Source organism: Parambassis ranga, chromosome 6 (assembly GCF_900634625.1).
Source record: "Parambassis ranga chromosome 6, fParRan2.1, whole genome shotgun sequence".
Lineage (NCBI taxonomy): Eukaryota > Metazoa > Chordata > Actinopteri > Ambassidae > Parambassis > Parambassis ranga.
The window spans coordinates 3140149-3166066 of NC_041027.1; the positions used below are offsets into that span (position 1 = coordinate 3140149).

At 39.1% G+C, this 25918-nt stretch overlaps 2 protein-coding genes across 3 annotated transcripts; one reads left to right on the forward strand and one right to left on the reverse strand.

Annotated features, from left to right (window-relative positions):
* The first annotated feature begins 73 nt into the window (after positions 1-73).
* On the forward strand, positions 74-2465 carry hsbp1b (heat shock factor binding protein 1b). Its single transcript, XM_028407977.1, has 4 exons — positions 74-276; positions 1445-1511; positions 1695-1821; positions 1943-2465. Exons 1-3 carry the CDS (start codon positions 232-234, stop codon positions 1814-1816), a joined length of 234 nt encoding a protein of 77 aa, XP_028263778.1. The 5' UTR covers positions 74-231; the 3' UTR covers positions 1817-1821; positions 1943-2465.
* Positions 2466-2960: 495 nt separating this feature from the next.
* On the reverse strand, positions 2961-24132 carry LOC114437335 (DNA topoisomerase I, mitochondrial). 2 transcript variants are annotated; one of them, XM_028407968.1, is made up of 20 exons: positions 23997-24132; positions 23605-23736; positions 22358-22412; positions 21119-21165; positions 17179-17298; positions 16983-17064; positions 16730-16848; positions 16502-16617; positions 15981-16102; positions 15111-15233; positions 14644-14831; positions 14418-14562; positions 12304-12447; positions 11867-12052; positions 9921-9989; positions 5823-5937; positions 4862-4989; positions 4678-4778; positions 3514-3663; positions 2961-3114 (listed from the first exon to the last, which is right to left on the reverse strand). In XM_028407968.1, the coding sequence occupies exons 2-20, from the start codon at positions 23721-23723 to the stop codon at positions 3012-3014; spliced, it is 2232 nt and encodes a 743-aa protein (XP_028263769.1). In that variant the 5' UTR covers positions 23724-23736; positions 23997-24132; the 3' UTR covers positions 2961-3011. The 2 variants fall into 2 exon arrangements, with proteins under 2 accessions (XP_028263769.1, XP_028263770.1); XM_028407969.1 differs by having other exon boundaries at positions 24085-24126.
* Between the last annotated feature and the right edge of the window lie 1786 nt (positions 24133-25918).

Genomic DNA, 25918 nt, shown 5'->3' on the forward strand with positions numbered 1-25918 from the left:
AGCCGCTGAGTACTGTACATGCTCCCCATTCAAAAACTCCATGTTCCACACTTCTTAGCAGCGAGGACTCGGCTCTTCTCGCGAGACGTCGTGTGTTTTGGAACAGCTGACGGTGGGCTACACGATTGCTTCTTTCGAGTGGATACACATCTGATAGCAAAACAAGCATTTCTGAGATCGTTTTCTGGATTCCATAGCTGTTGAGGCACGGATAATCGCTTACTTCACAACATGGCTGAGACGGATCCCAAGTCTGTGCAGGATCTGACCAATGTGGTAAGTCGTGATTGTGAAGCAAGCTAGCGCTAGGCACGCTAGCTTGGCTTTAGCTAGCAACGAGTCCTAGAGGTGGTTAGCTCAGCTGTCGATTGCTAGAAAAGTTTAAACACGGTACAGCGCTTCAGCAGCGTTGTGTCTTATTTGTCTGATGCATAATATAGTCGTGGGTCTCTTTTTATGAAAGCAAAATCTCTGACTTGAGTTTAGCTTTATCACGTTATGTAATGGTCAGTGGGTCGTGTAAATGACATCATCAAATCACATAACCTTACATATAAATTAATCTCAGTGTGTTGTTCATGTAAAACCCGTTTGCACTAATAACATTGTTAAGAGAATAACAAGACAAAAATAGCTGACGTTGGATGCTTCTCATTGTTGTCATGGAGATGGGAGTCAGTAAGAGTAGGACAGTCCCCAAAAACCTTCAACAGCACTCTATATTAGTTGTTTTATTTTCCATATAGTCTTTATTTGTATGGCCATGAAACGTTTCCTTTCAAGAATGCCTAGTTATAGCCTATCTAGATACATTTTGCCCTCATTTTTAGTCATCTCTTACCGCGAGTCTTTACCACATGAGGACATGTGGTACTTGGAATACCACAGCATCATATCTCGAAATAAACCATGAATTAAGTGCCTATAGTGAAATAAAGCATCTTTTTGTAAGCATTTTTAAGGTGATCCCTACATTTCTTCTTCAGTTTCTGCATAAGAATACATTGGACCTGAAGCTATCATTATTGTCTTGGGTTGAAGGGCCCACACAAACAATTGTTATAGATCAGTAAATCTGTCATGGCCTGGAAATGCATAGATGCACGATTTAAGCAATTTATTGGTGCATTCATTGTTATGCAGACATGCTTGTTATAGTCTTAAGAGTCGCCTCCTGTAGTTACCAAGCTTTTCCCTTGTTGGCAAGGAAACAAGATTACCATGCTTCTGCTTTTTAAAGAGAAATCATTTTCACCACAGACTTCCACCACAGAGAGCTGGAGTGAGTGTGCCAGAGGTATATTAAATAGTCTACTGCTGGTGTTATGACTCAATTTCAGAAATCTATTTTAAAAATAAAAAGTCTGATTTTTGTTTCATTCCCCCCCCCCTCTCTTTGTCTATATTTAACTTTTTTCTCACAGTATTTATATTGTTTTCATAGGTCCAGACACTCCTGCAACAGATGCAAGACAAGTTCCAGACCATGTCAGACCAGATCATCGGAAGGAATATCCTAACTGAGCACTTGCCATTATGTATTGCACAAATGTCTGACTTTAATACACTGAAATATTAGATTGATGCCTCAGTGACATTTTCTGGCATCACATCTTCTGCAGTGTGCAAAGCAATGAGTAAGAGATAAAAGTCAGTGAGTTGTGATTTTATTATGTTCCTTAATCTATTCCCACTTGACGAGATGAGCACACGTATAGATGATTTGGAGAAAAACATTGCTGACCTGATGACTCAGGCTGGTGTTGAAGAGATTGAGGCAACACCAGAGAAGGCTAAAGAGGGACAAGGATCTTAATGAAGGTGAGAAGGAAGCGGTAGACCCACCAGGATTTCACCCAACAGTATTTAAAGTAATGTAAAAGTACATATATACTTTAGTTTCTGATTAAGCGTAGTAAAATTGTTCTTATCTGTCCCACAGGTTCGTAAACCACAAAGCGTGAAGTCGGTCCGATATTCAGGAGCAGCAGACTTTTGAAAATGACTTCTGTTGATATGGTGTGTTGTTGTTTGAAATGCTTTTTTATATATTGCATATTGTGAAACGGTTACAGTTATGTAATGACTTGAAAAGTTGAACGTTATTTGTAAGCTAGAATAGTGTGATTATGCCCTTCAGAACTTAAAGTGCTCATGTGCAGTTTATGGATTTAGAGAACCAACCTAGAGGTTATTTTGCTACCTTCAAAAACGTGTATTAGACTAATTAGTCCCTTGAGGTGATGGTTGATCAGGGCAAGAAAGCCTGAAGGTTAAAAAAAAAGCAAGTAAAACCTCCATCCTTACCAACACGGGCACAGTGAAGATTTAAGGCTTGCAGTGTTTGACAAACAGCACTGTTACTACAAAGGTGTGGTATGCATTCCAATTCTGATATTCTTCTATTAAAGCTATTTAATACACTGCTGTTTGTCATGATTGACATAATAAATATTTGGCCAGGTGCTGAGTGATTTTTTTTTTTTTAAACCAACTCTGAGGTGCTCACAATGTTTTACAGTATTTATTTTTTCAAACCAGAATTGTATTTTATGATGCAAATTATCTGGAATGTGTAAGTGTTGCATGGTTTTTGGTCTGTTGTTTACAATGTATGATACTTTAAGGATTAACCTTTGCTGAGAGAAACTGGGCATTTACTGTCAATATAAACTAGCATCTTAATGTTTTCTGGCACAAAAGTAGTGTTCTGACAAATTGTACCAACATTTTTGCCACGTCACTTAAGAGTACGTACCTTTATTCAAGTTAATGCAAATATAATGAACAAAAAAAACAAACATGCATCAATAAAGTGCCAACAAGTATCAAACTGAAATACCAAGAACATTAGTTCAGAGCTTGATAGGAAATTTCTTGAAGTACAATATTAGCAGAATATGAACATACCATAAATGCAACATTAAAGTTCTGTATGTCATATAAAGTGAATGGTTCCTTAATTGCATCCTTGTATCAGCTTATGAGACTGGAATATTACAAGGTTTAAGTTAGAACTCAAAGTCTGTCTCTGTCATGTGGATGGCCCAGGCAAACTTGTCACGTTGGGTTTTATTGTAGATTTTCTCTATTGGTACCTCCATGGCCTTACACCTGAACAAATAGAAAAAATATATAATTTAGCCCAGCAGTTAAAGTTCAGGTCAAAAGACAAAATATTTTCACTTAGAAGGATTATAGACTATATCTGAGTACAGTACAGTAGAAAAAAACTATATATACAGTCATCTTGTTTTTGGCATTATTGGCATCCATACTCAGCTGTACTTTTCTGGTATTTACAAGTAAAGTTATTGATCAGTAAAACTTTTATAGTCTACTCCAGGATATTAGAAGTGATTGATATTCTTTTCCCCCACATAAACAGCTATGTGGCCTACTGATTTTCTCTGTCATATGGGCAGCAGGAGGTTGGAGCACTCATATACACATGTTACGCATGTATGCTATTCACAACTCATGTTAGGAGTGTCCGTGTCTGTATTTACTCACCATGCCACGCTTATGCGTGGGTCCAGGTAGTTGAGCTTGGAGGTAGACAGAGCAATCTGCTTGTTTTCCTCTTTGTCAGTTGCCTGGACCTCCATCCTCAGCAGCTGCTCTTCACAGCGCTTCACTGCAGCCTTCTTCCGCTCCACCAACCTGAGAAAAACAGACCCCCAATTCCAATGAAGTTAGGTTGTTGTATAAAACAGAATACAATCATTTTAAAATCTTAGGCGGCAAAAGACTGGGACCGTTTAGGAATGCTAAAAAACACATTCCACAGATGAACAGGTTAATTGGAAACAGGCGAGTGTCACAACATGTCAGCATTATTGGTGCCTTCACAGATGTGCGAGTTTCCCCATGCTATGGCCACTAACACACACTCATACTATCACAGACGTTGTACTGATGACAATCTGGATGGTCCTTTTCCTCGTTGGCCCATGATTTCCAAAAACAATTTAAAATGTGGACCACAATTTGCATCTGTCTACCACAGATGAGCTCAGGCCCTGACAGCGTTTCTGGGTGTTGCTGATATATAGCTTTTGCTTTGCATGGTAGATGTAGTGAGGAACTGTTAACTGAAATATTTATACAAGTGTTCTTCTTTTACAGAATGATGTCTGTTCTTAATGTAGTGTACCCTGTGAGGGATCAAAGGTGTTGGTTTTTGTCCTTGTTGCTTACGTGCAGAGATTTCTCTGGGTTTTCGGAATCTTTTGAAGATATTATAGACTGTACATAATGAAATCTCTCAACTGCAATTATACGTTGAGAATCGTTGTTCTTAAACTGTTGGACTATTTGCTTACACAGTTGTTCACAAAGTGGTGAACTGTGCCCTAACCTTGCTTGTGAATGATGTGTCTACATGAATTTGAGTCTTTCACAAAATATAATTTCAACAAATAAGCTTGACTTATGATGCAATACCCAGTAGGATGCAGTGTGGGTGCCTCACTGCACTGTAACTTACAAACGATAGTGTCTAGGCACAAAGACAAAAACATGTAACAGCAAAAGCTTATCTCTAAGTTAGCAGCAGGGCTCTGTGGATATATGGTTTGATATATATATGGTTTTACTCTGCTAAGAAGTGATGGGACAGAATTCAATTGTTCTACCGTTTGGACCTCTGGTTTGTTGCACTATTCTGATACTTACGTCTGCAGCTTGGGGTCTGAGTTGCCTTTGGTCTTGGCCTCCTTTTTGGCCTGTTTCAGCTCACTCTTGGCAAGGGCCAGTTGTTCCTTTCTAGCCTCAATCTAGGTGGAGCAAAGACAGAAGCCCTTACATATTAATCATTGTTCCAGTCTGTGTCCTGTTAATTATGAAGAACTCCACTTACCTTGGTGTGAAGGTTAGCCATTGACTGATCAAAGGTCTTTGGTGGCGCCCGCTGGTGGTTACACAGAATCGCAACTGCTCTGTTAGCCCTATTATAGGACAGCAGTTTCTCTGCCACATTGTCAGACTCTTTGAAGGGTGACATAAAAGTACATTTTAATTAAAACAAACAAAAAAGTCCTTAGCAAATATCTTACCAGAATTATGCACAGAAATTTAAAGGATAAAATCACGCTGGCATCCCTCATCATAATGATCTTAGAAATCAGGGCAGCCGCAATTACAAATGACACACAATATGGCTCAATTTAAACATTTATTGAACTTATGTCTCTCCAGTCTGCATTTTGTCTGCACAAACTCTGGAGGTGGAGACATTCCACTGCACTTGGCCTTCCCTAGTGTTGGCACAATGGCATAAGTTTATGTTCATCCATTACAATTATTTAAAAGATTATTAAGTAGTTTATTGTCAGATATAATGCCATTATTTAATGCACATAAGTCAAAGTTGGGTGGGGTAATTTGTTATTAATTGGCCTTATATATTCCAGTCTTGGCCGATGCCGATTATTAAAAAAAAAAAAAAATCACCAAATATCGGGCCGATTAATCGGTCAACCTCTAGCTTACTCCAGGGTTCCATACAACACACTGCAACCACATGTCAGCCTGCATATTAGCTCTCAGTGGCTCCAGAAATGAGAATAGTGTGACACTTGTATCTCAAAACTGTTATAATAAAACGCTTACTGATGTTTTGCATCAAGAAAGTTTAAAAATATAAAATTTAAATCTCTGGGCAGGTTTATCGTGGTACCTCATGAGACAAGCCTAGTAATCAGAATAAAATAATGATAGTGAGCTACAGTACTGAGGGCGATAAGACAGAGCCTCTGCACAGTAAACAACATTTTAATCAAGTTTAGACCGTTTCATTATGCTGAAAGTGTGTGCCTTACTGTTAGTGAGCTCTCTGAGCTGCTGCTGCAGGGTGATGGAAGCGTTATATGTCCTGAAGACCTTTGCACTCAGACCAGGCATGAGAGAACTCAGATGTTTGTTCAGACGTCCTGTCTGCAACAATCAATGGAAAGGAGAGAGGAAAACACACAGAAATCCAACAAAATCAACACAGGTTCTCTACCACTAGGTGGCACTGCGGCATTGTGCTGCAGAAGTGCTAAATGTGTTCATAATAACAAATAGACAAAGACAAAATACTACCACTGCCTTCATTATCAGTTTCATGTAGTTAACATTTCTGTAGATATTATAACTATGAGTTGTCATTGACAGTGGGTTGATATCCATTAGCTCCTGTCAAATGACAGCCAATTCAACAGAACAACACACACATGAAACAGGGCTAACACTGTAAGGGCACACACTTGTGTGAAAACAAAACAAACGTGCTGATTGCACACACATTAGTATGAGGTGTGGACTAACAGAGGTGGGAAACATGCATTCTCAATATAGCTGGAAGCATACTAGCTTGCTCACAGCTCTATAGAACCGACAAAGGAAAACATTGTGATGAAGACTACAATAATGATGTGGCTGGTTTAATCAGAGCAGGCTCAGAAGCTAGTTGTCTGGGGTCACACATCTGTATCACTGTGCATGTGTCTAACTTCAGCAGCCCATTAGAAACAGAATGAGCAAGTGTTTTCATGTAAACATATATATTATTTTATATTTGTTTGCATGCATGTGCTAGAGAGCAGAAAGATATGCACATACATGTAGTTTCCACTGGGCCTGCCTTGCTAATGAGCCACCTATCTCTGCCCCTGCAATGCTAATGAAGCAGTCTGCAAGTCTGAGGGGCAAGCATGATAGCTCTTACACCTCCAACTCCCTTGGCAAAATGTGTGTGTTCAAATGTGTGTGTTAGTGTATGTCCTCCATGTCATCTCCTAAGGCATTATTACAATGTGTCATTACTGAAGTTCTAATTCACTATAAAGAAAGAGAGAGAGAGAGAGACAACTTGACTGGACTCTCATTAACATACTGCTCATCGATTTGTGGAAAGGAAAACTAATGCCAGGAAAAAATATTTGCTGTTGCCATTCTAAACTAGCTATTCAATTCAATTTTATTTAAATTGTGCAAGAAATGATAGAGCTCACATCACTACTCAGAATATTACACTTACAACATCCTGCTTCCAGACAATTAAATAAAAATTGTGTTCCAAATTATGTTCTTGTGTGCTAACTGCTCCTAGATATCTTGTTACCTCCTAAAATATGCAATAACTAGGCATTGAATTGATAAATTCGTGAGTCCTTTGTGATTTGGGTAACTAGCTTAACCCTCCCTTAATTATGCCTTAGAAGAAGATATCCCTAACAGCTCTGTTGCTGTGCCACATTTACTGAGCCATGCCCATTTTTATCTGAGAAATTTCTTTTGAATATGCATCATACTCACTGAAAATAACAGTTTTCAATTCAAATATACAAAATTTCACTGAATTCATACAGAAATCTAAATAAAATTCAAAATAATGTGCATTTTTATCCATTATGTAAATCTTAAGAGTTGGTTTATTGGGATACACAGCTGGTGCTAATTCTACAGTAAGGTACCATTAAACCACTGCAGAAAGTGAGCCTGACGAAATGTTACAATTAAGTGCCAGTCAAACCTAAAAAAACAGCATTCATGTTTGCATATGTTTGAATATGTGCTTTTTTACCCAGAGGAAAGACAATTCAGTGTTTGTTTATGTCACATTAAGTCATAATTTTTCATTCCCTCAGTCTGCCCCAGCCACGAAGTTACTATTGCAGAACAGGTAATACATGAATAATATATCAAACATGTATGTTTTCACACACACTTCCTGCAGAAAGCTGAAAACAAACACTTTGTCCTGAGAACACTGCTCACCGACCAGTACCTTAACTCAACTGTGACCTTCTATGTTCAAAGTTTTCACCTTTAACCTTCAGCCTCATCTTGTATTTTTGTCTTTTCCCCAGAATGTTTCACCTTCTCTCTCCAGGTCCGACTGTACATTGCAGAAAAGGCTACAATTTCACTCTTCTTCCATCCCCTCTCGTCTCTTCCGCCTAACTGCAGTTATTATTTCTTCCGACCCCCTACCTTTTTCTACCCATGTTACACCTCCCTCTTAACCACCACTCGTCTGTACCAGATGTCACTTTCCTACTGCTCCACCTATTTTCCCATACTCCTTCCTCTGCACCCTCAGTGTCCTGGCCTTTCTGGCTGTCAATCAGATCTGTCCTCAGCAGCCATTACCATTCCACCTCCAACACACACTGACTTCCTTACACACTTGAGGGCAGAGACCAGAGGCACCACACTCCCTCTTTCAAGAAGTTCAAGAATTCCTTTCCCGTTTCATCTTCCTCTGCCTACCAGATAGTTGTAATATATCTACATGTGGCTGGGCTCTCTAATCATTCAACTGCTTTCTTTTGTGCATCTCCTCCCCCTTTAATATCATGAGTCCCATTCCTCCAAGGTAGCTGCTCATCTGTATGGTCAACATAAAATACATTTCTCTCTTGAATGTAACACAAAATAAGCCAGTGTTTCCCCATACATAGACTAATGACACATTGATTCTGTATTCATTCTAAAACAGAACTAACCATGTGCAATGCCGGATGCCTATAGACTATTAAAGGAAAACCTGAAACAGCAGGATATTTGTACAGAGAAGACAGTCAGCAACATCTGGAATCAGCATAGACAAAGTTGGTAATGCAGAAAACAATTAGGTGATTAAAGGTGAAATGGGGTTATGGTTAAGAAAAAATAAGGTATATGCCCACAATCAAATAAAGATATAACACCAAAACCTGTTTCATTATTTTAGTTAGTTGCCTTGTTTATGTGGTGATATTATACTACTTATTCTAACCTTTATTAAACTCCAATGAAACATGAAATTTAAAAGACAGGTCTTCCTTTAATATAAAGTTCAGGTATTTATATGAGCAAACTAATTCTACTGGCCTGCCCTGTAGCTTTAAAAATGGTCATTAGATAAACATACAGGTGCATATTTAACCTATAGCAGCTTCAGAAAGTGTGTGTTTTAACGCCACTTACTGCACACTCTGCATAAACCCCAATGATCAACTTCACAACACTTTATCCCACACCGGCACCAAGGTGCCAACACAGATTGCTACCTGGTCTGTGGGAAACACTGTAAGGTATATTCTGCAATCAGAAGGTCACAGTTCACCCAACACTGCACCACAGCAGCTTGGTTTAAACAATAAAACACTGTTATAAGTCATGTGTGAATGTGTTCCCTCAACAAAGACAACCAGTTAACTTGGGTATTATCTCAAACAAAAAATAATGTGGTTTCACAAAGGTTGACCGCAGGTTAGAAACACCATATTTCTATTTGGTAGATGAACTATGTGGACAACTACTGCATTGTGTGGCCTTGCTGCCTGCAGCTACAGCAAGAGGTTGAGAGGATGCCAGATTTTTATGTGTGGAAATTCATCTGTCCAGCATGTTCACTCTCAATTTTCACTTGCACAGTTTCATTTTCATCTGCCAGAGTCCATCCCCTCTCTATTTTGAAACTCTTTTACTGCTTTCAGTCCCCCTGCTTCCAATATTCTTTCTGTTCTCCTCACTTCCCATTTTGTAACTTTACCCCTTTCATCTCTTCACACCAATGGATCATCCTCATTCAATCTCATCCCTTACACCTTACAATTTAGTCTCAGCTTTTCCTTTACTGCTGCCTTCTCAACTGCTGCCGTCCCAAGAAAATATAATTCTCTTTTGCCATCACTGTCCTTTTCTTCTTCCCCCCCAAATTCCTGAATGATTGTATATCATAAGGGAGTTTCTAACACTTTTTACACAAGCCCGTATCTAAATTCAGGTGTCCTTTAGCAATAACTCACAGCAGTCGTAGTTTTACCTGCAATAGGCCGGCACCAAAGTGTAGTGCAGCTACTGACAATGATATTGTTAGACAAAGCATCTGGAAGTAAGAACCACAAACAGGATATAAAGTAACAAATTAAATTAAATAAACTCACGGTAAGGCGATCAAAGAGTTCGTCTCCAGGTTCCTTATTCTTCATGAACAATTGAAGATTTTTAAACACCTGAGAAGATATACAAAAATGGGGTTAGCAAACCTTACCAGGTGTATGTGGGGTATCTATTGTAATTTACTTCTTAATATTTCCAACAGAAAAAAAAAGCATGAAGTGACAACTCTTCTAAGACAAGACAACAAATTACGTGAAATATCAAATCATAAAATTAAACATGCTTTTTATAGGGCATTACACTAAACAGAACTAGGGAGCATATTTGGAGTCAGACTTCATTTATCTAAGGATGAAGACTAAAATTGGATCAATTACATCTGACATTTCCTGTGACTGTGGGTTCCACAGATGCAGACGTTCCCCAAATAATCCAGTAAAATATGCAAGACTCCAATTAATTGCAACAGATGTGTTGCTTTACAAAAACTAAAGTGTCAGTGCTTTTGAGAAGAAAATGTAAATCAGTGTCACTCAAAGTCTCAGAGAAGCAGGGAAACCAAAGTGATCTCACCTAATTGGTTTGTGCGATACATTCGGATGAATGCATGTTGAGAATAGAAGTAATCATTCAGAAATAACTGCTCAGCAGGTTGACCGTTAGCAGCACAAGTCATTCAAGTCTTTTGTTTGAATTAGATTTTAAATACAATAGGTAGGTACTTATTTAGAGCAATAAACTGACACCAGGCAGTCACTGCTTGGGAACTTGCAGCTAAGGAAATGCAAAGACATGCAAGATAGCGTTCATATGGCTCATTAATAAAAAGTGGAACAGACAGTCATGGCAGTACAGAGTATGCATGGCAAGGGTCCTCCTTACACAGGTAACTATTTTTGAATTCAGTCCCTGCAGTGCACCATGTTCTATGAATACAGAAATCTTGCAAAAACAGCAGAAATATTACATGCAGTGAATAGTGTACTGTTAGTCAAATATAGACCTAAGTACTAAACATCTCCAGAGGTTACAAATAGAAAATCCCTTCCTTCCATCCTTGTTGCATTTTATTCCAAGTGACATTTAGCAGCAATCTCACTGACTTGCAAGGGGAATTGATGATGCTAAAATATGCAGGGACTAATTAATTCTAGCTAATGTGATGCTTTGGAATGCACTCATTTGAATAATTATATGTTCTGCCAAGAAACAAATACTTTGGCTGTCAGGTGCTAACATTTCGTTTTCAATCTCTGGCGTAGAAGATAGCACCGGCTCACACCAAAGGAGGGGCTAGAAATTTACATATGCATATATGCGCATGCACACAAATATGACAGCTGTTTGACAGATTGTAGACAACTAAACAACAATTAAAACAAAAAGTTTCTTGACACATTTGTTTTATTCTATTGTGGCAATGACTAATCTCCTCATTACAGTCTATATCATCATTTATGGTACTATGTTGAGTTTTTTTGAGACTGTGCAGTGCACAAAATTATATTACAATGCAGTGCAATGTCAACAGCCCCACAGATATTGAACTAAATTAATAAATTGTGAAATTATGAGGCATTAAAGAATTTCTAAAAAAAACAGGCTTCTTTAGTCATCACGATCTTTACACTGTGAAAACAACCCTTAAATGGCTTTAAAGGGCTAATACACATGGCTCTAAGTGATGCGAAGAGTTAGAAAAATATAATCCTATGATGAAGTGGCATTTACATAAAAATGTTAGCGAGCATCCTGGTACAGATATTAATAGGAGCAAAAATACAAATTACTTTTGACAACGCATTGTCTCTGTCACTATTGTATTAGTATCACATTGAACTACCTAATAATGGTCATTTGCTGACTTCTTTTTCATTGCTTTAACTATTTCAAGAAGTCCACCCACACATATTGTTTTTCCAAAATATAGTGTTCTGTTCTGAATATCAAAGGGGGCAAAATGAATGTGTATACGTTTTTCTTCATTTACCTTCTTAATGACAGGGACTTTGTTGTAGTAGCGAATAGAGTCTTTACCCAGGAAGTCGAATTCCACCACATAGTTGCTGCCATCCAGTTTTTCATGCAGGGTAATGTGCTCGACACGAAGTGAGCAGCAACCCACTGTGTCCGCCGTCTCCCCCTCCTCTTTTTCATTACCAGCTCTCAGTGCCAGCTTTTTTGGGTCAGAAGATACTGAGATTAACACACTTATCAAATCCACAAAGATTCACTCTGCACTTTTACAGTCATCTTACCGATTCACAAGGAAGAAAAAACATGGAAATCATTGGAAAAAGCAAAAACCTATGTATACACACATAAAGAACTCTGTAGTAAACACAAAGCAAAGTCTAAGTAAAATGAGTCTTTGACAAAACAGAAAAAGCAAAGAAGACAAATTCATTAATTTTAAACAGCAAAGACCTTATCTATGAAGTACAGGGCTACTGCCCTCTGCCTTATGTCCATCTTCTTGGACGCGAGATCCTCAAGGTACTGCTTACGGATGCCATCCACACAGGTCTTCAGTTTTCGAGCAAATTCATATTTCTCCCAATCTTTCTCTCCCTGTATTCATAAGGTGACAGTAAAACAAGAGGGATAGCAGTGCAGAAGAAGGAACCAGGAAAAAAAAAAGTGAAGTGAAGAAATGAAGACAGTGAGAAGAAGAAAACTATCATCAAGCAAAGAACTAACTGACAACATTGGCAAAAAAGACATTTTCATTAAAAGGACTTGAATCAAAACATTCAATATGGTAATCATACATGAACACAACTTGATGCAATTATCTTGGTATGCTCTTTGATATATTCCCCAAGCAAGATTCAACTAAGGCTGTCATCTGTCAACACACACATATTGTCATGGAGACTAACAGTGGAATAACTTAACCTTTCCATATGAAAGACAGAAAGAAAGAAGCGGAGAGCAAAGAAGGGATATTAGAGGAATGAACAAAGCTGTCACTTAAATTGCAATAAAACGTGTCCCAGACAGAATGAAACTCGCACTTTAAATCTACACAATTTGCCAAGACTTTATAATGCTTTTACCATAATTATCTCTATTCACTATATAAATACACTGCTCAAAAAAATAAAGGGAACACTTAAACAATACAATGTAACTCCAAGTCAGTCACACTTCTGTGAAATCAGCCGGTCCAGTTAGGAAGCAACACTGATTGCAGCTCATCCAGAATTACCAATCACATCACCAAGGAGGAACAGGAGGAGCACTGCCAGAGCCCTGCAACATGACCTCCATGACACCTTGCAGGGTGATTGGCATTTGCCAGACAACACCAAGATTGGCAGATTCGCCATTGGCGCCCTGTGCTCTTCAGATGAGAGCAGGTTTACTCTGAGCAGGTTCACACTGAGCACATGTGCCATGGAGAATGTTCTGCCTGTAACATCCTGTCCAGGAATTAACTGATGCTTTATCCCAGGTCTGGGAAGAGATCTCTCAGGACAACATACACTGCCTCATCAAGAGCATGCCTAGGCGTTGTAGGGAGGTCATACAGGCACGTGGAGGCCACACACTACTGAGCCTCATTTTGACTTGTTTTGAGGAATTTCCACTCAAGATGGATCAGCCTGTAATGTGATTTTCCACTTTTATTTGGTTAATTGGTTAATTGGTTAATGGGTTAATAATTTTGATTTACATTGATCATTTTAATGTTATTTTGTTCTCAACAGATTCCACTAATGCAATGAATGAAAATTAAACTAGAATATTTCATTAATTGAGATCTAGGATGTGTTATTTTAGTGTTCCCTACATATATATTATTTGAGCAGTGTAGTTTGGTAAATAAGCTTATCATGAGACAGACTGGTAATTTTTGTTTGGCAATTAGAAGACATCAACATAATCTAAATGTTTCGATGATAGATGGATGGATCATACAGGTTGTAACTTGCTGAACATCTAAGTTACTATTTTAACAAAACACAACCTATATAAACCATTATTACTATATATACACATTTTGTGTAGTTTTTGCTAATGCATTTCAAACATAAATAAAAAACTGTAAAAAAAAGAACAGGTTTTGTATTTGCATGCGGCAACAAACATGACAAAAAAAAAAAAAAAAAAAAACCAATGCAGAGGCGAAGTGTAGAGGAGGAAGTGTCACAAAATAGGTGTGTTTTTCTCCATCTGAGGCTGGGCAGCTCACTATCATTCAGGAGATAATTAAGTCTCTGGGTAATTCAGAGTATCTTAAAGTATAATATCAAAGTAGCTGCTTGCTGAAGCACACTACTCGTTGCAAAATAAATGTACTCCAGAAGGACTTCAAACTACGAGTTAAGTAGCCCATGACATCCTAAAATGACTAAAGCATTCCTATAAAAATAAATACACAAATAAATGCCAAAAAAATAAACATTTTGGATGTTTAATCACAAGACGATCAGAAGATTTGATAATTTTAGCAACTGAACAAAAAAAACTAAAAACCTACCTTCTCATACTCTCGTACTTATGGCATTATTTTTACCTGTCTACAGAATGATTACCTTGAGTTTAGAGTTGGCATTGAGCATGATGTATTTAATGGCACCCTGGATGTTTTCATTCCAGCTGGCCAGCCATGTCACAGTGTTATCATGTCGAACTTCCTTCCAACGGTGACCAGCAGGTGGCACAGGGATACGGGATTCTCTGCCATGGCAAAAAAAAATTAAATGTCATGAAGTATTCAGGGTGCATGCACATACAGCTTTTGTAGAGGTGCACTCTTACTCGCTGCAGTTGATAATAACATTCTCTGGTTGGATTCTTTTCTTCAGCATGCCCTGTTTTGGATGATCGCCTCTACCTCGAAACAGCCCTGGAGGCTCAATCTTAAAGTTACCAATGCGTTCTTTGTGCTGGTCCAGGATACAATAGCCATATTCATCCACCACCCTCTGGTTGTCTTCTTTCAAAGCCTTTAACAGATATGTTGAAGAAGAAGATAGAATGTCAAAAGTCAAGGCTGGAAACACCACCCCACTCACCGGACAATCTAATCTTTCTTCTCCCATCAATCCAACCCTGACAGTAGCCTATAGCAAGTTCTGTACATTTCAGATGAGGCTACAGTGTGCAAGTGGCATAACAGTTTTCAAAGGAAACAGAAGGGGAAAAAAGGAGTAAAAAAACATTACATCTGCCTCACACAGGTCAAAAAAAAAACTTTACTGCATTGAGAGTACATGTACTTTTACCTGTTTCTCCTCCTTGGTCATGTTTTTCCTGGCCTCCACTTTGGCTTTATGCATGGCATGCATTTCTCCAAAGTCACACTTGTCAAGATCTTGAATCAGTAACCTCTCCTTATTGGTCATTTCCTAAACAGTCAAAAATTATGTTACGCTTACATATAATAACATTTCTTTGATTATTATTTTTACAAAAAATGAAAAAAGCAGAGAATGGTCAACCAAAAAACAAAACAAAAAAAGAATGTGCCATCAAATTTAACAGAAACAGAATGTATTGCAAATGTTGTTTCAACTATAATTGTCAACTTCTTAAAGGTACAGCACAAGGTGTCACTAAGACAGCATCTACAGACCTCTAGATAACTACACAAATACACCTCTCTACAAGCACTGACGGCATGGACACACAGTCAGCCTGTGTGTCTAAGCATGAGTGACACCCGACAGTGGGCGGGCACTGAGGGCAGTGGAGCGAGGAGAGTTTTTTCCGGCTATAATAAAACAGTTTAATTGGATTTGTTCATATGCAGGGGAGCTAGTTGTCTGGATTAGCATATCAATGCCTTCACATAAATCGTATTTTCAAGTGCATTGAGCACTAAGCAGCGCAAAATTAATTCTGCATGATATGCCTTGGGGCTCGGCACGGTGTTTTCTTCATGCAGAGGACACCCTGACAAGACACGAGCGAGCATGTACCAGTCACACTCACATACTCATCTTTACACACACATATTCAATTGTCCTCAGCACATACAGACAACTAATGCTATACTTGGTTATATTTAGAAAAAGTTTCTAAAGTAGACATTATAACAAGTCTGAATGTTTCAAACCAAATTAATCTTAATTGCAAGATGCCCTAAGCATTACCTTCCTCCAGTCATTAAAGAAGTTTTCCCGGAACACCTTCTTGGTGGTATATTCATGGTCCAACATCTGGGCAAAGAACAGTGCCACCTCCTCTGCTGCCAGGCTCAGCTTCACTTTCTTACCTATACACAAAACAGATAACATATTACAGGTTTGTAGATGCTTTAGAGCCTCTCTGTCAGAACTTACATGCCTCTTGAGTCAAACAAAAGCCTCTGACAGAGTTTCATGAAAATCTCCCATGCAATGTGACCTTAACTCCTCTAGACTGTCTATGAATTTATAGAGGCATGTTCAGAGACAAGGACAAATATCTACATTCAAGCCCACTACTAGGAGTGCTACAAAAACAAGAACATGCACGCACAGGAATTAACAGACCCTACAGGACACCATTGCAGCTTGACTACGAAACAAAGCAAAAACAATTACAGTCATCAATCAATGTGTGACTCGGTACATGGGAGGCATCCTAAAGACCCTTATGTTAAGAGTGCATGCACACTCCTTGTTCAACTGACCATTATAGTAAAAGTTTACGTTGTCAGGTAGAGGCTGGTACTCGGGAGGGAAGTAGGGTCCATTGTGTTCCAAGAACTTCCATTTTACCCCATCTTCATACTTCTCTTCCTCCCACCTGACAAAACGGAAAATAATTTGAAAATGTGGATGAATTTAGGAAAGAAAAAAATTACTGTGGTGTATGTTTGGGGTGGGTCAGAACAAGACGGACAGTTGCTTTTCCTAACCATCTCCAGCGATTCTCCTCCTCTTCCTTCTTCTTCTTCTTCTTTAACTGTCGTGCTTCCTCAACCTCCCCCTTCGTCCTCTTGGGTTTTTTTTTACGATCTTCTTCTTTTTTCACCGTCTATGCAAAGAAAGCACTTTAAATTAGGTCATCACATGCTCACAGTGTGATCCATGAACACTTTCAGCTACTACCTTTATGTAACAAGAGTATTACTAATGGAGAAACATTACCTAGAGAAGAGAGATGTTTACCTTTTCTGTTCTTTTCTTTGACTTTTTATGAATTCCTTTGTCACTTTCCTCATGGCGATGGTGCCCATTTTTTTTCTTGAAGCTGTAGGTATCCAAAAACGGAAGGATTACCAATAGCTTGCAGAATAAAAAAAGAACTGCATATCAAAATATGTAGCCAATGTTATGCACAGCTTAGTGAACTTGTCAGACTTACGTGGGTGAAGCATCAGAATCTAAAGTGCCTTCTATTGGCTCATCTTTAATTCTTTTCCTTTTGACCCCTTTATTTTTAGTCATAAAGTCTTCATCACATGGTTCCTTTTTCACAGATTCACTAAATCACAAAAAGAAAAAGATAGTCACTCATGTGCTCATTGTGGTCTTGCTCAAAACACGTGCTGCTGAGGAATAAGCTCAGTTTAACATTCTAATTCGGACATAGAGCATATTATAATGTAACAGCAACCGCTCTTTACAATCCAATCCAATTTACACTCAACAAAAATATAAACGCAACACTTTTGTTTTTGCTCCCATGTTTCATGAGATGGACTTGAAGATCTAAACTTCATTCCAGATACACAATATTACCATTCCTCTCAAACATTGTTCACAAATCTGTCTAAATGTGTGATAGTGAGCACTTCTGCTTTGCTGAGATAATCCATCCCACCTCACAGGTGTGCCACATCAAGATGCTGACCTGACATCATGATTAGTGCACAGGTGTACCTCAAACTGTCCACAATAAAAGGCCACCCTGAAATGTGCATTTTGTTTCTGCTTTATTGGCGGTCTGGGGACTCAGAACCAGTCAGTATCTGGTGTGACCACCATTTGCCTCATGCAATGCAACACATCTTCTTCGCATAGAGTTTATCAGATTGTCTATTGTGGCCTGTGGAATGTTGGTCCACTCCTCTTCAATGGCTTTGCGAAGTTGCTGGATATTAGTGGGAACTGGTGCACGCTGTCGTATACGCCGGTCAAGCACATCCCAAACATGTTCAATGGGTGACATGTCCGGTGAGTATGCTGGCCATGCAAGAACTGGGACATTTTCAGCTTCCAAGAATTGTGTACAGATCCTTGCAACATGGGGCCGTGCATTATCTTGCTGAAACATGAGGTGATGTTCATGGATGTATGGCACAACAATGGGCCTCAGGATCTCATCACGGTATCTCTGTGCATTCAAAATGCCATCAATAAAATGCACCTGTGTTCTTCGTCCATAACAGATGCCTGCCCATACCATGACCCCACCACCACCATGGGCCACTCGATCCACAACATTGACATCAGCAAAGCGCTCACCCACACGACGCCACACACGCTGTCTGCCATCTGCCCTGAACAATGTAAACCGAGATTCATCCGTGAAGAGAACACCTCTCCAACGTGCTAGACGCCATCGAATGTGAGCATTTGCCCACTCAAGTCTGTTACTGCGACGATCTGGAGTCAGGTTAAGACCCCGATGAGGACGACGAGCATGCAGTTGAGCTTCCCTGAGACGGTTTCTGACAGTTTGTGCAGAAATTGTTTGGTTATGCAAACCAATTGTTTCAGCAGCTGTCTGAGTGGCTGGTCTCAGACGATCTCGGAGGTGAACCTGCTGGATGTGGAGGTCCTGGGCTGGTGTGGTTACTCGTGGTCTGCGGTTGTGAAGCCGGTTGGATGTACTGCAATATTCTCTGAAACGCCTTTGGAGACGGCTTATGGTGGAGAAATGAACATTCAATGCACGAGCAACAGATCTGGTTGACATTCCTGCTGTCAGCATGCCAATTGCACGCTCCCTCAATGCTTGTGGCATCTGTGGCATTTTGCTGTGAGACAATACTGCACATTTCAGGGTGGCCTTTTATTGTGGGCAGTTTGAGGTACACCTGTGCACTAATCATGATGTCAGATCAGCATCTTGATGTGGCACACCTGTGAGGTGGGATGGATTATCTCAGCAAAGTAGAAGTGCTCACTATCACACATTTAGACAGATTTGTGAACAATGTTTGAGAGGAATGGTAATATTGTGTATCTGGAATGAAGTTTAGATCTTCAAGTCCATCTCATGAAACATGGGAGCAAAAACAAAACTGTTGCGTTTATATTTTTGTTGAGTGTACAAAAAGGCAAGCAATGTTTTCAATATAATTTTATCTGACTCAACAGAGACCTTATTTCAATACACATTTCTTTATGTGTGTATTTTCTTAATTTTAATCTGACTTGAGCTGTTGATTCTGAATTAGCCCCTACTTAAAAGCTAAGAACAAGGCAGAATAAAAGCTTAATTGCTCCTATTCCACTGCTGGCTGTAGAGTAAGTGTAAAATTACCCTGCCACATGGAACAGAAAAACATCTTTAAGCACACAATGATGACTCACTGACCATAAGAAATCTCACATAATTGTGGCAATTAGACAACATTCTCAAACAGTAACAATAATGACATAATTACAGCAGTTAGTTTAAAAAATAATTGCAGTTTGGATTTCCCTGCAGAGTGAGAAATTGATGGGTAGGGAAATGGCCTAAATTAGGAGTTACCACTGCTAATAAATAACAGTGTTCTCCTTTACCTCACATAACATTTAGTTAAAGGGGTGGGGGAAATGTAAAGCACTGTAGCACATAATTATCAAATTGGCTTACAGAGTCCCAATTACAAGCCACTATGGCAGCAACTACCTGGTACACATTTATGAGGCTAATGCACTCTCTCTGCACTTCTACAGCATGACCCCTGATGGCTTCAGAGTGAAGGTAATGAGCCTTCCCCTCAGGTTCTCTAGCCTATGACTATCTGGTCGTTGCTGCAAATACAAATGCAGTATGAGTCCAGCCACAAAAAAATGTGATATGAAACCTATACAGTTTTACAGCGCAAGAAATATTTAGACACAAAGTTAAAAAATGAAGAAAAAAAAATACTAAAAGCATCTTACTTTAAGCATAATGTAAAGCATGATGTGCACAGATGTGAAAACACATTAAAAATTCATTTTGGTAATGTTTCAGGATCATGAAGATACATGAAATAAACTTTGGCCATATATACTTTTTCCCCAGCAGGAACACACAATTTCCCATGACATCATTACGCTGAAAACTTCATATACACATCTCATCAGCTCCATCAGGGACACTAAAGCTTTCGAATTTGAGCAGAATACCCAATAGCTGCCTGCAGGTGTCACACTAAGTTTCAAGCACATACACCCTTAATGAATTTACAGACAAATCAATGTTGTTATTGTTCCAAGAAGCAAACTATATATCAAGCATCTTGATATATATACACATATATCAAGATGCCTTTGTTTTCACTAAAAACTGCACATGGTTCCCTGTCCTCTATCAAATCTAAATGTATACAGTGCTGCTCCACTGCTTAATGTGGACAGAAAACGTGAGCACTGATAGACATACATTGGTGTTACTGCAATACTGTTAAAAAAAATCAATAAGGAGCTATACAAAGGAGGTTGGGTCCCTGCTTTTATTGGCATTTACGGTCTGTAGTTCTAACAGCCTTACGTTTCTTCACCAACTCTGCAGTGAGGACTCAACTTTCCTCCCTGCATGAAACCCACTCAACTGGCACAATCACTACCTGTGCCTTTCTGGAGGAAAAAACCCTGAAGGGAAACATTAAAAGCCGGAATTTAGCAAAATTGTTTTTCCAGCTGACATGTCCTTTGAAATGTCACTCATAACATTGGGCTGGGCTAAATCCACATCTGGGAAATAATCCATTAACCACTCTAAAGAAACACTGCTGTGACACAGATTTGACGCAGCAGGCCTTCGGTCGCAGTCTGTCATCCTGGCAACACCCTGCTGAGCATCCAACTACTCAAACCATGCATTCTCATTTATTACTTTCCTGACAAGCCACAGATATTTGTCTTCAATGCAGAATAAAATTAATTTTCTGTGAGACAGCTTAGCATATTGTGTAAAATAGAAATGCTTCTGTCCGGGGTCCCTGAACATCAAAACACAAGAAATAATTCCCATCACCTCAGGAGGGAGGAACAAAGAAAAAGGGGAGATTTCTGGCATGGTTGTACCATAGCAGCTTGTCAGCTTATTATCTCATCCTTTAATAATATGCAGTTTCTTGAAATTGGGACCTCAACCCTACCTGGCAATGCTGTCTGACTGCACAGTCTCCAACTTGGGTGTTTTCACCTGAGGAGAGAACATGCAACAAAGCTCAGAAAATTAATCTACAGTGTGAGGTAAGGGACACAGTTGAGTCATGATGTTATGAAATAAATGCAGAAAGTTTGTGTGTGTGTGTGTGTGTGGGGGGGGGGGGGGGGTTAAAATCACGTAATGTTTTGACACATGAAGCATGCAAACATGTCAAAAGTGTATTACGTGGGGCATTTAATTTAATTTAATTAATAAGGTGACAGCAATAAAGCCACAGAGTAAAAAAAGACATCTAAACGGCTCTTTAATTTACCACAGCAAGTAAACTCATTATTAAATGAAAACAATTTGAAAAACCAGTGTTTCAAAAGTAGAACAAGTAGCTGTGGTGAGTGGCAAAAAAAAATTGGTAACAGCCTTTAACATGACCCTAGACCCTCAGATTTAAATAGCTGTTGTTGAAAACACTGCAATTATTACATATTTATACATTACTTAAGCAAAAACAATACTGGATACTTTAGTCTTGTACTCCATTACATTTTGCAGCTATTATCTGTACTTTCTCTACACTTTCTCGCTACATTTCTATACTGTTTGTTGTCACTCGTTACATGAATGTAGTTTCATCAAAATATTGCCTCAATCTACACAAAAATACAGATTGTGTTGCTGTCTCTGAAGTTTAAACCAATCAGGTGGTTCAGCTCCAATGATAGCAGAGCTCATGTTTGGCAGCAGCACAGCAGTAAACTAGATTGTCACTTTCCTCCTAGAGCATTTTGTGTTGACCTTAAAAAGAGTTGCTGGCAGAGATTTACTAGAAGTGACATCTGTACTTAAGATGTTCACATAAGTAGAATTCTTAATGCAGCACTTTTAGTTTCACTTTTATATTTTACTGGTTAATAGTACTATTACTTAAGTCCCAAGCTTCAGCGTTTCCTCCACCACCGACTATGACACACTGATCCAAGCTAAGAAAACTGGGGTCAGCTGGTAACAGAGGTGCACAAATTCACCCTCTTATCTGGCATACTATGTCAGGAAAGGGGATGACTTATGGTCAGACTCACATGACCATCACTACCACTTTCTCTGTCAAGTTGACACTGAACTGAGATATTCTACATAACTTGGGTTCAAACTGAATAGGACACCTGAATGAATGTTAGACAAAGGTAATCCCATACAGTACAGAGAGTGTGGAAAGTGAGCAATTTACCTTCTTGAGAGATTTTCCATCATCGGTTTTCTCTGTCGATTTTGTTGGCTTTGTACTGCTTATCAGGACATCAAGATTGAAAAGGGATAACCATGAAGAGAGAGAAAAAAATCGTTGTTAGTGGCAGTAATACATGAGCAGTTACTACTTTTCCTTTTACTATGAAATGAATAAATGAGCCACTAAGAGACTGCCTGAGCTGTACTGTTATCAACTGAAGGCTTAAAGGCACATTTGGTTGATGTTAGACTCATGTCACTGCCTTGTTAGAATCATTATTGTCAGACACCACTATCTCATGCCAATCAGTCAAGGAGTGTCCCAGAGGACCCCAGGCATCCCTGAACATGGTTCTTCTCAGTTTAACCTTTTCAACCTTCAGGGCTCAACGTAACGTGAAGCTGAGTGCAATTACTCACCAGCAATATTTTTTAAATCTGTTTTATTCACAAAACGAAAATTTAAACATCCACTGAGGCAGAGCAACAGTTAAAGCAGAAGCCAGTCGCTCAGGAAAATTAGTTCCATGATTCTTCTAACTGAGGAGGCTAAGTTGATCCTTAATTCATGGCATTCAGTGTGCCATGAAATAACAGCAGGCTAGCTGTCACAGAAAGCTGCCTGCTCTACTGCCAGTGGCGCTTACAGGTGTCATTCATCTCTCTGCTCACATCAATAACACAACCCAATGACAGATCACTCTGCATTCATTTGTCTGCTCACATATGCATAGTAATAAACGCATCAGATATCAAAGTAAATTAATTTATTCATATGAAGATGGAGTACCCACTGAAATGAACGCATGCACTCGATGCCACTAGACTGCCAGACAGCTCAGCCACCACAGCAATCTCAGTTGTCTGTGATTTTTTTGTTTAGTGGAACACACACACTGCCATATGGTTTGAATTCATTAACACAGCAAGTATGTGTTTTCTTTTTTATTCTAAATCATTGGTCAGCAACAACTTGAAAGCCTATGTTTTAAGCTAACCTCTGCTTTGATGTTGAACAGATGTTGGATATGCTACAGACAGGTGCCACGCATACATTTAAGAGGAGGTGCTCTAACGCTGCAATTATGACCTGAAGGTTCATGCAACTGATTTGATAATGGCACTTCAATTTCTCATGACGGAATAATGACAAAGTGCTAGCTGAACTGTAGCCGTCAGCAAAGCATTTTGTCAATCCACCTTTCTTTGCATCTTTCACACAGACATACAAACACACAGTTGTTTCACCTGTTGTTTTTCAGAGTATCTCCCCCAGCACCAGCACTGTCACAGTCCCTCAGCTTTTTCAGTTTCGCAGTTTTATGTTTAATTTTCCCGTCTCCTTTGGCGTCCTTCTCTCTTCCCATGTCTCACCGGTGCCTTGTTGAAAACACAGTAAACAGCGACGGCATTGACAGTTAAAATTAACACTTAGGTATGTTATCAATATTCCCACTGCGCCTGAAACCTTTTGCCTAACAAGTTAGCCAATTAGCTAGCTACAATGCAAACACGTAAACTAGCCTGAAAATAACTTTGCTAAGCTAGCAAACACCGTATTGCACGCTAACGTGTAAATTAAACGAAGAACACACTTTGGCCGGCCTATAAATAACTATAATAGAAACGAACTTTCTCACCACTTGTCTGTAAATGTTTGCTACGATTTCTTGTCAAACACCAACTTTTTGGCGTCCCAACGTCTTCATGGACAAAACGGGACCTCACCTGGTTCTCGCTAATGTTAAGGTGAGCATGCGCCAGTCACAGCTGGATTCTGATTGGACGAGGAAGCTCCGAAGATCCAATTTTAGTATATGCGCTACCCAGAGCGACGCAGCTTAGAGGAGGTGAAACAGCTGGAGGACAGTCTGATCACCACACTCACAAAGCAAGGCAGCTTTAAAGTGAACCGCCAATGATTGAGAAGGAGCAGAAAACAACTGATGAAAGAAAAACTAAACCAGGAGAAAAATAGAAAACGAACAGGAGAAAAGACAGACACACACACACACACACACACAAGACGCCTTTACCCATGTTATTTTAGTACACTATAGGAAACACTGATCATACTTAAGTACAGAAGTGGGTCACAGTGTAAAAAATGCTCTCTCAAATCTAATTCAAATGATAAAAAATTACTTGATCGTATTATCTGTGTAAGCAAAGCCTGGTTAAACATGGAGCTCTACATGACTCATCATACTTTTGTCTTAAAGCAGATTGTGTTCCCCCTCTGTTGTGTACATAATGTAATACTGTTTTACAATGCTCGATGATCACATGTAGAAGTAAATGATGGTTAAAAGATAAGATAAGATAATCCTTTATTAGTCACAGTGGTACAGCAGGTGTGTTAGAAGCACACCTAAGAAGAAAAAAATAGCAAAAAATATAGTATAAAAAATATAAACAATAGATAAATAACAGTGAATACAATGTAAATGAATGCTTAAATAATTAACAGAATAAAGTGACCCCAGTACTGAATGTAATTGCACGTTATGATCTGGTATGGTGAAAATGAAAAATTGAACAATTTACATTACATACATAGGACCCGAAAAAAGTGATTGCACTGTATGACAAGATCCAGACAAGTAATTATACAGGAGGTAGTATGGTAGTAGCTGGGAGTGAATATACTGTATATACATATGTACACATACATATACACATAAGCTACTGTGAGCAGGCCTGATTGTAAAGTCTGACAGCAGCAGGTAGGAAGGACCTGAGATAGCGCTCCTTCACACAGCGTGGATGGAGCAGCCTGTCACTGAAGGAGCTGCTCAGTGATGTGACAGTGCTGTGCATGGGGTGGGTGGTGTTCTCCTTTAGGCTTTGCCAGCATCTGATCTCCCAACTCCTCCACAGGATCAAGTGGGTTCCCCAGCACAGAGCTGGACTTCAGAGAGGGTGGTGAAGTCAGAGAACAGAACATATATAGGGTATGGTCAAAGAACCACTTAAATTTTTCCAGGTTGGAGGCTGCTTAACCTTCTAACCCAAGGTAATTTCAGTGGAGCTATTTTCTATCTACAGTCTTCTTTGTTTTTTCAGCTCATTTTTTACTAAGTGGAAGATTTATCTCCATCAGCCAAATCCAGGGGAGGACTACAGTAGGAAAAATTACGTATAGCTCAAAATGTTTCACATTTTCAGAGGTGCATTGAATTTAACAATAAATCTTATTTTATCAATCAATCTGTAAGAAACTGGCATCATTAAATCATTATTATTTTTAATATCATTAAATGTATAATAGCTGCACATAATAACAAATAAACACGTTTCTTGTTGTCTTGTACAGTGGCCTCGAAGGTCAAAACACAACAACAATGCAACATGTCTCTGATCCTATAAGAATTGCCACTTAACTCCTTTCCTTACATTACAGGGTGATTGTTACCCATTAGTAGGCTTGTGCAAAATCGTATCGTGTGCAATTAATCGTCAGAAAAACTGTCACCGATTAATATTTGCCACTTATTACAGCGATTAGTGCTCGTCATGATGACGCATTTTTGTGTGCGACGTACTCCTAACAGGTTCTGTT